General features: G+C 36.9%; 1 protein-coding gene across 3 annotated transcripts in view; it reads left to right on the top strand.

Moving 5' to 3' along the window:
- The window catches only part of GPBP1 (GC-rich promoter binding protein 1), a 96360-nt gene that overhangs the window by 59359 nt on the left and 23876 nt on the right, over window positions 1-13125 (top strand). For 2 of the 3 annotated variants that reach the window (XM_044663845.1, XM_044663838.1), the window contains exons 3-4: window positions 10962-11085; window positions 11222-11445. In XM_044663845.1, the coding sequence (XP_044519780.1) occupies window positions 10962-11085; window positions 11222-11445 (348 nt within the window). Of the gene's footprint in view, window positions 1-10961; window positions 11086-11221; window positions 11446-11524; window positions 11584-13125 lie in introns of those variants that run through there. The other variant, XM_044663854.1, reaches the window with a different exon arrangement.

The raw sequence follows: 13125 nt of genomic DNA, 5'->3' as shown, positions 1-13125 counted from the left end.
ATGATTTTTTTCCCTTCTCTAATTTTCCCAGAACTCTTATTCTTAAGTTCTTGCTCAATCATGCGTTGTACTTGTTGATTCTCTTTGCCCCTGTACCCCAGTAGAATTGAAGTCTCATGAAGGTAAATGCTGTATGTACCATTTTTATTGCATATGGTAGATACTCAGTATTTAAGTTCAGATGATACAGAAGAGCTAGTTGTGGACCATATACTGTGCTTTATTGGACTGCACTTTGGTGTTTTGAAATTTCGTAGGTACTTGAAATATGAAAGTTTTTTTATTGAATGAATGAATTGAAGAGCAAATCAGGAAATGATTATTGGAATTTAGTGTGTCTTTCCTTTCCTGTCCATTCCCTTTCCCTCCCCACCTGTACCTCTCTTCCCCCCTTTTTTTCTTTTCTTTCCTTTCCTCCTCTTCTATTTGTTTCTGTCTCTCTCTATAGCTCAGAATTACTGTTTCCCAAACTGCTTTCCTTGCAGATTTTAATTTATCACATTACCAAATTGTCATCTACCATGTTGAATGTTGTTTTATTGTCTACTTTCTGCATATCTCTTTTCCCGAAGTCCAAACAGATGTTACAGCAGAAAGATGTCATTACTGATTTATTGATTTCCCCATTCCAACAGAATTAACATTTTTCTGCTCATGTTTTTTTATGTTTGGCATAATGTAGGGCCCAGAAATATTAAGTGAAAATTTTTATTTCCAACAATCTATCTCAGAATAATAGAGTTTTAGCTCCATCGTGTGGTGAAATATTAAACTACACTTTGAGAAGTAGAATGAGTTTAGAATCATCTTTTTGAATTATGAACCATCCCAGTAGATCCTGAACATGATCACTGTAGGCAGAGTGTGGGGCAAGATACCAGTGGTTCCTTATGTGGTTATAGGTAACCTGATCATGTAGTACTTATACCATGTGATTACAACATATTGTCCATATTTTGATCCATATCTTCCACGTGCTGACACCCCTACCTTCGATAATGTAGCGCCAGGCATTATCATATCATAAATTTAGAGGTGGAAGGTACCTCGGGGGCATGAGTCCAACTCCTTATTTTATAGATGAGGAAACTTGAGGTCCACAGAGGTTAAGCTGCTTGCCTAGGGTTAGTGACTGAGGCAAAATTTTAAGCCTCTCATCTTCCTGACACTGTCCAGTTCTCTTTCTACTTCTTTATTTATCTTTTAGTTAGTTATATTGATGATCTGGCCTCTTAAATCATTGAACTTTTTCAGCTGTTAGGGGAAGTCATGAAGTTAAGTGCTAACTAGGTCCACTCCACATTCATGCTGTTGTCCCCTCAATTGGGGGACAATAAGATAGACCCTTATCTCTTAAAATGAGGCCACTAGATGGGTGCAGTGCATATGTAGAGCACTGGGCCTGGAGTCAAAAAGACCTGATTTCAAATCTGGCTTCAGTCATTATTAGCTGTGTGACTGATCAAGTTACTTAATTCTGTCTACCTCAGTTTCCTCAACTATAAAATGAGAGTGATAATAGCACCTACCTACCCCACAAGGTTGTTGGGAGCTTCAAATGAGAGAGCTGTAAAGCACCTAGCACAGTTGTTGGCATATAGTAGATGATTAATTATTGCTTATTCCTTTCTCTTTCCTTCTTTCTGGTGGTTGTATGACCATCATCTGATGGAAATATGATATAAATAACAGTTTCTAAAATTTAGAGGAAAGGCTGGATGATCACTTTGATAAAGAAGTAGCGGATATTTTTTTCTCTATATATTTTTTTATTTTCGTTTTGTTGATTAATTATGAAAAATTTCCCATGGTCACATGACTCATATTCTTTTCCTCCCCTCCTTCCACCCCCCTCCCATAGCCAATGCGAAGTTCCACTGGATTTTACTTGTGTTGTTGATCAAGACCTATTTCCATATCGATATTTACTTTAGAGTGATCATTTAGAGTCTGCATCCCCAATCATATCCCCATCAACCCATGTGATCAAGCAGTTGTTTTTCTTCTCTGTTTCTGCTCCCACAGTTCTTTCTCTGGATGTGAATAATGTTCTTTCTCATAAGTCCCTCAGAAATGTTTTGGATCATTGCATTGCTGCTAGTGGAGAAGTCCATTACAGTCTCAATTATGTTACAGTGTATCCGTCTCTGTGTATAAGGTTTCTCCTCCTTCTATTCCTTTTACTCTGTATCACTTTCTGGAGGTCATTCCAGTTCACATGAAATTCCTGTAGAGAATATTTTTAAATACATAGGGGCAGATTGGATTTAGATATTCTGAGGCTTTCTTCAACTCTAGATTATATTCTGATGATTTACATTTTATTTGAATGGAAATTTTATTTTATTTAAAATTTTTAATTATACTTGTTTATTTTAAAATTTATAATTAAATTAAGTTTTACTTTAACTTTTTTTAAATTAACCTTTTTTTTACCCTTTTCTTCCTATCTCCCTTCAGGCCCTAATTAGGTTTTATTTTTCATTCATATGCTTAGCTCTCAAAATAGAGAACCAGTGAATATATTTGCATGGGATGATAGACTTTATATCAAGAAGATTAATTTATTAGGTGTGTGATATATAGCTGGCAGAGGGGAAACTATTTCTTTGACATTCTATTTATTTTTATTGAGGCTAGATTTGATTATTTTATTTTTTTAGTTTTACTAAAATTTTTTTATTTAGAGTATTTTCCCATGGTTACATGATTCATGCTCTTTACCTAACACTCTCCCCCCACCCAACCCATTAGCCAACACAAAATTCCCCTGGGTTTTACATGTATCATTGATTAAGACCTATTTCCATATTATTGATAGTTGCACTAGGTGATCATTTAGCATCTACATCCCCAATAATGTCCCCATCAGCCCATGTGTTCAAGCAGTTGTTTTCCTTCTATGTTTCTACTCCTAGAATTCTTCCTCTGAAAGTGGATAGCTTTCTTTCTCATAAGTTCCTCAGCATTGTTCTGGATCCTTGCATTGCTGCTAGTAGAGAAGTCCATTATGGGGATACTACTTTTAGACAATTGAGAAGTGTAGTCAAGAGGTGATAGAGGATTTGATATAGGATACTGACTGACTGGAGTAAAGAAAAGGAGGAGATGGTAGAGGTAGAATTGATGAGATAGTTTAAGGAGTGAAATAAATTTGGGATATAGGTTTATAGATGTACATCTAGAAGAGGCCTCAAAGTCTATCTAGTGCCAATGCCTTCATTTTGCAGATGAGAAAATTGAGACCCATAAAAGTTAAAGACTTGCCTAAAGTCACATAGATCATTAGTGGTAGATTTGAGTTTTGAATCCAGGTCCTCTGATTTCAAATACAAGACTTTAATTTTCTCTTTGGTGATTTTTGAGATGCTTATTAGACATTAAGGTAGAGATCTATCTAGCACACAATTGGAAATAAGAGAATGAAGCTCTCCAGAGATACTAAGGCTGGCTATGTACTTTTAGGAATAATTTTCCCAAAGGTCATAGTTGAGCTTATTCACAAAGATGAGATTGCCAAGGGACAGAGTGTCAACAGTGATGAGAACCCATGAGATTTATCCATACTTGTAGACAGAAAGATGCCATCAAAGGAAGAATTGGGTGTGTCCAGTCTAAGCCTAAGGTCAGTATTATCAAAAGCTGCAAAAAGGTCATTAAGAATGATTTGCAAGATCTATTGATGGTCAAGTAAGTTATTATTGACTTTGAAGATTATAGAGTAATAGAATTATAAGGAAGGATCTCAAGGATGGAACTCCCTTTATTAGGAGTTTGGCAGTAGAGTGAAAAAGAAATAATCAGGTGGCAAGATGAAGGAAACTTTTAAGTTTCAAGGAAACTTCATATTTATGGTTAAGGGAAATCATTGCACTTTCAGCTTCAGATGATAAATGATGCTTTGTCTTTACCACTCTTTTTAAGACAGGAAATTCACTTTGGAAGTGTATATATATTTCCCTGATAAGGGGAGGTGGGGACATGACTGGGAGTTGAATTTGAGAGAGGAAATTGAGCAGAATTGTGAGAAAATAAAATTTGCAACCTTCTGAACTGGTCCTACTATTTGAACTAGTCTGCCAAGGAATAAAATACACAGAATCAGCTTAGCATGAAGCTTTCTCATTTAGGAATAATTCCCTACCTCTCAACCAAAACAAAACCAAAGGAAAAAAGCTAGAAATCAACCACAAAAACTCTACTTTCCTATATTGGTTTTGGAAAAACTGTTCTACTGATCAAAGGGATTGGCTATAAAAATGTGTATACCCTTGAGGTTTTTATTCCTCAATTACTACTTGCTTGCAGTTTCTGAGATTTTTCAAGCAAAAAAAAAGAGATGAGTGAACCTCTTTATTAGCCTATCTATTATTTAGTAATTGTCACTAGTTTAGCAGCTTGTAACACTCCCCACAGCTTTGCTTTTCTATTTGTATAAACATGGCTGGCAGCCAAAAGTTGCTGAGGAAGATATTTAATGTAAACACTGCTTTAATTGTGATAATTTTGCTTTAGGCTATATTCATACAATGAACAGGATATTTTAGACAGCTACTCTTTAAGATTTTTAATCTTTGTTGATCTTCACTGATTTTGTTGTCTATGGTGAACTTGATTGACTCCCTGTTGGCATCCAAGAGCTTCCTATTAATTTTAAACCTGGGGGTAACATTTTACTTTGTTTTTCTTCCCTGAGTCTTGGCATTGGACTGTCAGTCACACTATACATTCTTATATCTTATCTTTTTACTTTTTTGGGTCCACTTATGTTGGTTTGTCATTTCATAGCTTTTAGCCTTTTGTTGGGTGGGTGAGTGTTTAAAATGTTTTGCTGGTGGAAATGACAGCAAAAATGTTTTATCACCTTTCTCTGTAAAGATGTATTTTTCATAGTTATCCATGATCTCCTTTGTAAAGAAGTAAAAGTATGCCTAACCTCTTCTGGTTCCTGGTCTTGATATTCTGATTACTTTTTTGTTTTGGGTGGGGTCAGTTCTACTCAACTTACCCTCCCTCTTCCCATCCTTTTATCTCTTCTGTTTTCTCATTTTCTCTTTTATTTTCAGCTTCATACAAGATTATTTAAGTTATTGAAATTTTATGGTCTAGTTTAGGAAGATGTGGAGTTAAGTTCCGTGGTGTTAGTGAGTAGAGTGGTAGACTTGTCAAGAAGCCCTGAGTTCAAATGTGCCCCACATACTTTTTTACTTGTAGTATGGATCCCAGGCAACTTGAACCTGTTCAAGCCTCAGTTTCTTCATCTTTAAAATAAGATGATTGGATCTTGGTCCCTTTCATTTCAAAATATATGCATTTGTCATCTCAGACTTTAAAACATTTGAATGAAAATATTCTTTTGATAGATTGTTCAGTTCAAACATTAGGGTAGATACTTTTGAAAAGCATAATGCTGGGGATGCAAAAAACAAACCTAGTCTCTGCTTTTTATGAGTTTACTTTTACCTTGGAAGTGTAAGAGTTAAAACTAAGAGACTACCCATAAATTAATAATTTTATTAAATCAAAAGTAGGAGAAAAGATGGGAAAACAGGAGAAAGTTATATAGATTGCTTGCTGCTCCATTTAGCCTCCTATGCTATGGCCACCATGAGGGCTCCTGGCCACACTACACAGCACCAAACACAGAATCAAAGAGAGCAAAATTCTCTCTTGCCTCAGTTTATCAAACTTCTCTTCCCACTAACTCCTATACATCATGTTTCAGGAGCCAACCATGGCTCTCTGTTTTGCCTGCATTGCCCAAGGTTTATAAGATCACCCTGACCTCTTGACTCTACTGCCACATTTTTCTGACTTTTATGCTATCTATGATTTCCCTCACACAGCCCTCACTTCTGGGCTGAGTTTAAACTCAGAATTACGTAGACTACATAAGGATACAGAAATGTAGGGATGCAGGCAGGGTAACATCCTATGTGTGACCCCAGGAGAGGGGTGTAAATTTCCTTCACAAAGAAGAAAAATGCATACTATATATGTACAAAATAATTTCTTAAGAATGAGATCAGCTTTGGGAGAGATTGAGAATCTGGAAATATGTCATATTATAAGAGGAGGGGGAAGGGAAGGGAATAAGTATTTACATAGTCCTATTATATTCAAGGCACACTGTGCCAGACTTATTACAAATATTATCTCATTTGTTCCTCACAACAACCTTGCCAAGCAGGTAGAAGGTAGTATTATCCACATTTTACTATTGAAGAAACTGAGGCAGACAGGTTAGGTGACTTGGCCCAGGGTCACAAAGCCTATTTAAAAGTTTTGCCATCTAGTTGCCTCTAGTGTAATAAAGCATCACTTGAGCTGAGTCTGGGGAGGAAGCTACATGGGATTTTAAGATATGGATTGGAGGAGGGAATGAATTTCAGATATGGTGGGAAACTTGTTTAAAGAGATAGGAATTTGAATGTCAGCTTTAGGAAATAGTATTTCCACTTTGGCTGAAATGTAATGTATGACATTTGTCTGGGAAGGTAGGTAGAAGCTAAATTGTTGAAGGCTTTAAATATCAGATTGAGTAGTTTATATTGTACTTTGAGGATTAGTGAATCCCTAAGTGTGGAAGTGGTATGATCAGATGTATATTTAGGAGTATTTTCTAGTTGTGTGGAGGTAGTATTAGAGAGCAGAAGAAAGCAGAAACAGGTAAATCAGGTAAAGTGAAGATGGTGTTGGTAGAACTGGGCGCTTGGATGGAGAAGAAATTTGAAAAGGGAAGCTATGGGGAGTATGGCAGTTAGGGAGAAATAGGAGATTGCAATGCAGAGTGAGGGCCTATGAAAGAATAGATTAAAAGAGTAGTGGCTTCATTTGCAAGAATCTAGCTTTACTTAGTGTGTGAATAGAACTGAAAACAGACAGTGGGATCAACCTAGAGTTAATAGTTTGGCCAAACTTAACTATAGATAGTACAAAGGGACAAAAGATTCAAAAGTAAATCATAGTTGAACTAATTAAGAATTGAGGCCACAACAGGATTTACTATAGACTGGTGTTGTGGGAAAACACACCCATGTTCCCAGCAGGGTCTCACCCCAAGAATCCAGAAGTATGAAAGAACTGTATTTAAAAAAGAAGAGATTTTTAAGATAGCATAATAGCCTAGGCCCTTGATGGTGAACCTATAGCATACGTGCCAAAGGTGGCATATAGAGAATTCTGTGGGCACATGGAGCTGTCCCCCTACAGAGTTGCTCCTTTGCCCCTCTATTCTTACTCCCTCCCCTCATTAGGATGCCCAGGCCATGCCCTTCCCCTTATCCCACCCCTGTCTGGAACTAAGAGCTGTAAGGGGGGGGAGTCTCTTCTCCCAACACTGGGGCCGCCTCCCTTCTTCCCCCGAAGCTGGCCCCGCCCCCTGAAATGTGGGGGTGGGGTGTCACAGGATCCCTAAAAAGTTTGGCCCTAGGGCAGTAATTGAACCTTTTAGAGATGGAGTGCTGGGACTGTGTGGTTCTTCCCCCCCCCCCCCCCCCAGGGACAAAACACCCATTGGACTCCTGGGCAGAGGGGGGTGGGTAAAGTGAGGAGACAGGGAAGGGAACAGTTCTGTCCTGAGTGCCTGTGGCTCTTTTACAGACCTAATGGCTAGTAGCATATCCTTGGGACTGATGTAGTGGCCTTGGGGCTGCTGGAATAGCTCTAGGGATGATGAAGTAGCTGGCCTTCCATTCCCAGAAAGTCTCTACCTTTTCTCAGAATAGCCCAATCCTGAACATTATAGGTGTAGTTTTGGGTCTGACCTGTCCTAGGTGGTTCTTAAGACACAAGGGAATAAGGAGCATGTTTAGGTTTAGGGGATTCCCCTGTATTGCCAGAGCCCTGGCCCATGTCTCTCTCCTATTGTTCCACCTACCATCATTTGTCAGTGTAGGGGAAGGTCTTGCTACCCTTTTGGAATGCCGTCATCAAAGATGGCAACATAGGGGGAAGGATATAGGGCAGTACACAATCACTATAGGAAATTAATAATACCTAACAGTTCAGAACAAAGGTAAATATAGAACAATACAAGTGATTAATAAATACAAAAAAAGCAAAAAGTTGATGCATAGAACAGAACAGTACAGGACTATTTTGAGTTATTAATAATACAGAATGGTTAACTGATTAATAATAAGATTTTACAGTTTATGCTTGAATGATGTTGAAACTACAGGTTTTGCAATTTATGCTTAACTGGTGAGAGTAACCAGCCAATGGTGAAGGAGAGAGGGACCATCTTTGCAGTAAGGGACTCTAGGATAAAAGAAAGCTGCCCCACTCCCATACTTTGTACTTGCTTGCTGGCTGTAATACTTGTAACTCAGGCTTGTGAGAGTACCTCTGATTAACCATTCTTGTGAGGATGAAGTAAAAGGGCCTTTGAAACACTGATAAGTTCAAAATTCTTTTAAGTAGATGGTTGCTTTCATCATTTAAATTTTAAGATTTTTGTGAATGGAAATAAGGTTTTAAGAAGTTTTAGAAGAATATGACTTTTGTATAAGTTTGTTTATCTATGATCTCTTTGGGGTACAAACCCAGCAATGGTATATGGCTGAAAAGATTTTTAATTTTTTTTAAACCCTTACCTTCTGTCTTGGGGTCAATAGGGGTTAAGTGACTTGCCCAGGGTCACACACCAAGGAAGTGTCTGAGGCCAGATTTGAACCTAGGACTTCCTGTCTCTAGTTCTTATAGCTGTGCTCTTGTGGTGGCAAAAAACTGGAAAGCAAAGGGTATGCCCTTCAATTGGGGAATGGCTGAACAAATTGTGGTATATGTTGGTGATGGAATACTATTGTGCTCAAAGGAATAATAAACTGGAGGAATTCCATGTGAACTGAAAAGACCTCCAGGAATTGATGCAGAGTGAAAAGAGCAGAGCCAGAAGAATGTTGTACACAGAGACTGATAACACTGTGGTAAAAAAATGTAATGGACTTTTGTACTAGCAGCAATGCAATGATCCAGGACAACTCTGAGGGACCTATGGGAAAGAACACTATCCACATCCAGAGAAAGAACTGTAGGAGTAGAAACACAGAAGAAAAACAACTGCTCGATCACATGGGTTGATGGGGGCATGATTGGGGATGTAGACTCTAAACCAGTGAGTCCCAAAGTGGGCACTACCGCCCCCTGGTGGGTGCTGCATCAATTCAGGGGAGCCGTGATGGCCACAGGTGCATTTATCTTTCCTGTTAATTGCTATTAAAATAAAAAAAAATTTAATTTCCAGGGAGCTAAGTAATATTTTTTCTGGAAAGGGGGTGGTAGGCCAAAAAAGTTTGGGAAACACTGCTATAGACTTCAATTGGGGAATGGCTGAACAAATTATGGTATCTGTTGGTGATGGAATACTATTGTGCTCAAAGGAATAATGAATTGGAGGAATTCCATGTGAACTAAAATGACCTCCAGGAACTGATGCAGAGTGAAAAGAGCAGAACTAGGAGAACATTGTATACAGAGACTGATACACTGTGGTAAAATAGAATGTAATGGAAGTTTGTACTAGCAGCAATGCAGTGACCCAGGACAATTCTGAGGGATTTGTGGAAAAGAACGCTACCCACATTCAGAGGAAGAACTACGGGAAAGGAAACACAGAAGAAAAACAACTGCTTGAACACTTGGGTTGATGAGGACATGATTGGGGATGTAGACCTGAAAAGACCACACCAATGTAACTATCAATAATATGAAAATAAGTCTTGATTGATGACACATGTTAAAACCAGTGGAAATTCGAGTTAGCTATGGGGGGGGGGAATTGAGGGGGTGAAGGGGAAAGTAAAAACATGAATCATGTAACCATCGAAAATTTTTCTAAAAATAAAAAAATTAATAATAAAAAAGAATATGATTGCTGTCTTCGAAAAAATCAAATTTAAAAGAAAACTTTCAAATTGTCCACTGTTAATGGCAATTATTATTCTTATCCTCTGGTATAGTTTTACGGTCTTAAAATTGGACAATAAAGAATTTTAAAGAATCTGCTCTAAAATCTCTCATTAAAAAAATTAGCAACATTTTTGGGAAAAGATTGATAGAAAACAGTAAATACTGAAGTTTAATACTAGCCAGAATTACTAATTTTAAAAATACATGCAATACAATAAGTAATAAAATGTTCTAAAAAGTCCTTTCAAAGGCTGAAATATGAGGTAGTAGTCACACTTGAAGGATGTTGAAAAATGGGGACACTAGTATGCTGTTGGTGGAGCTATGGACTGATCTAACCATTTTGGAGAATGATTTGGAATTACACCAAAAATAAACCTTTAGACCCAGTAATACCATTTCTAGGTCTAATTCCCAAGGAGATGAGGAGAAAAGGAAAGGAACCTATATGTTCCAAAATATAACAGCTCTTCTTTGTGTTGGCAAAGAATTGGAAATTGAGGGGATGCCCATCAATTGGAGAATTGCTAAACTAATTGTGGTATATGATAGTGATGGAATACTACAGTGTCAGAAGAAATGATGAGCAGGCTGATTAAAAAAACTTGTAAAGAACTTCATGGAATAATGAACAACTAAATGAGTAGAATCAAGAGAACACTGTATATAGTTAAAGATTTAATACTTGAAGAATGACTTTCAAATGTCACTTCCAGAGAATGAACGGAAAAATGGAAAGAGTCAAAATCTCTCTCTCTCTCTCTCTCTCTCTCTCTCTCTCTCTCTCTCCCTCTCCCTCTCCCTCTCCCTCTCCCTCTCCCCCCCCTCTCTCTCTATCTATCTATCTATACATACATATATATATATACATATATATACACACACACACACACACACACACACATATTGTCTCCCAGATAATACTTTCTATGATGTGGGGAGGACAGGGAGGGCTGAGACATTTGTAAATTAGTTTTATTAATTAAAAAAATTACACAAGTTAAAAGTAGTGCTGACTGTATTAATTCTTAAAATCTGTGTTGTTTCAGTCATCACTGAATTTTGAAAAACATTCTGAAAACTTCCAGTGGGCAGAGAATCGTTATGATGTAAATCGTAGACGTCACAATTCTTCAGATGGCTTTGATTCTGGTATTGGACGTTCTAATGGAGGTAAAGTTTGTCTAAGGACTCTTTTTTAAAAAATATTTGTTTGAAGCGGTATTTTCTTCCACATTTTTTTTTTTTTTTTGCTTTGTCTTTGAGCAAAGTTCTTCTTGCAGCATTTATTTTGTTTTTGCCAATGCAGGAAACTTTGGAAGGAAAGAAAAAAATGGATGGCGTTCACATGGAAGAAATGGTACTGAAAACATAAATCATCGAGGGGGATACCATGGTGGAAGTTCCCGTTCTCGTAGCAGTGCTTTCCACTCTGGAAAAAGCCAAGGACTGCATGAAAACAATGTCCCTGACAATGAAACTGGGAAAAAAGAAGACAAGGAAGAACGCAAACAATTTGAGGCTGAGGATTTTGTAAGTTTCTTGTAATTATAATACAAAAACGAGGTTTCATTGTTTCTTCAAGTGCCATTTTATCCATTATGCAAGCTACTTCATGAGATTTCACCAGTACAGCTCATCTTATACAGGGATCACCCTTTCCATACATAGGTAAGAGGTATTAGTCATTTGACCACTTATTTATTTTTTATTTTTTTTATTTTAAAAATCCTTTTTCTTTAGTGTTTTTTAAAAAATATGTAGACATCAACTTTTGACTATTGGTCTTACAAATGTTACTAAATTCACTTCAACATAATTGCAACTACTAGGAAGTTGGCTAGTATTGTTTAATAAAGTCTCAGTGTATGTACATTCTACATCATTTATAACAAGAGAACAAAAATATATGGTGGGAAGGGTTGGAGAAAGAAGGGAGGGCGATACGTGTTTTTATAAAAAATTTTAACTTTAATTCAAATAGTTTCATCATTTATTTGTATCATGAGACTTATATTAGCAAGTGGATTTTGAACTTTCAAAGTATTTGAAGAACCATTTTCAGATGGATTTTAAACTTGTTGATTCAGATATTTTCTAGCTGCAGCAAGCTGTATTCCCTATTTATTTGAAAACAATTCCTAGCTTTGTTATAAGAATATTCATTTAAACTGATTTTAAACACAATGAGAATGGTCTCTAGCATTCCTATAATAGAGACCAAGAGAAAATGAAAAAGATGACTATTCATCAGATGGGAGAGTGGAGATTTATTTTAAAAGAAAAAGTGAGAGAAAAAATTTTTTTTAATCACTAGAGCAGCCAACTTGCCAACCAACAATGGCATTCACATTTTAAAATACATTAAAACTTTATTTAATAGTGTGATATTATTCTTAGCTCACTGACCATAATATGAAAGCAGGCTGCTCATACTTCTGATCTAGGACTCATTCCTAGCAAAGTTATAACAAGGTTCTCTAAGCATCTTACCATAGTGGGATCCAGGTCAGGACTATTCTGCCATCCAGGGATTTCCTTCAGTGTCTGGAGTTCATACTTGAGGTAGGTAGTGCTTTCTAGTGGCTTCAGAACCACTATGGAGCAAGGAAATTGTTTTTTGGGTATTAGGAAGTCCCCTAATTTTGATTAGTTGATTGCTTTGTATATGAGCCTTTGGGTAACCTGAGTGAGCCATGCTCATCCACCTAACCATCCTTTGATTTCACTCACTGACATGGGAAGGGATTTGAACTTATAACTCCTATTATTCCATTTGTTTGACATACTATGCTGCAGCGGCAGTTTCTGTGGCTACAGGTTATCAACATAATTTTTATTAATCTGAGATAGAATTTCACTATATTTATGCCCTTGTTAACTATGTTCTGACAAACTGTAACTTCTTATGCACAAATGAATTACAACATTGAAATGATGTCCATAGTGCTACTTTGGTAATGTAATGAGCAAAATATGAAATGGCTGAGGAAACAAAGGTTTGACCTTTTGAGCATAGCAATTTATTAGGCAAGTGCATGACAATTGTTTGGCAAATTGGGCTAAAATTGGACTAGATTCTTCCTTAACCTTGGGGCTAGATCCCAACTACAAATAGTGACAAACTTTTTAGACATTAATAAGACCAGTTAATAAAAAGAAACAATATAAGATTAGGTAACCTGATTTCTACTTAGATAAAAGGTTGGTACT

This window comes from Gracilinanus agilis, chromosome 1, assembly GCF_016433145.1.
Source record: "Gracilinanus agilis isolate LMUSP501 chromosome 1, AgileGrace, whole genome shotgun sequence".
Lineage (NCBI taxonomy): Eukaryota > Metazoa > Chordata > Mammalia > Didelphimorphia > Didelphidae > Gracilinanus > Gracilinanus agilis.
The sequence above is the reverse complement of the archived record's forward strand: the minus strand, read 5'-3'. Positions and strand labels throughout refer to the sequence as shown.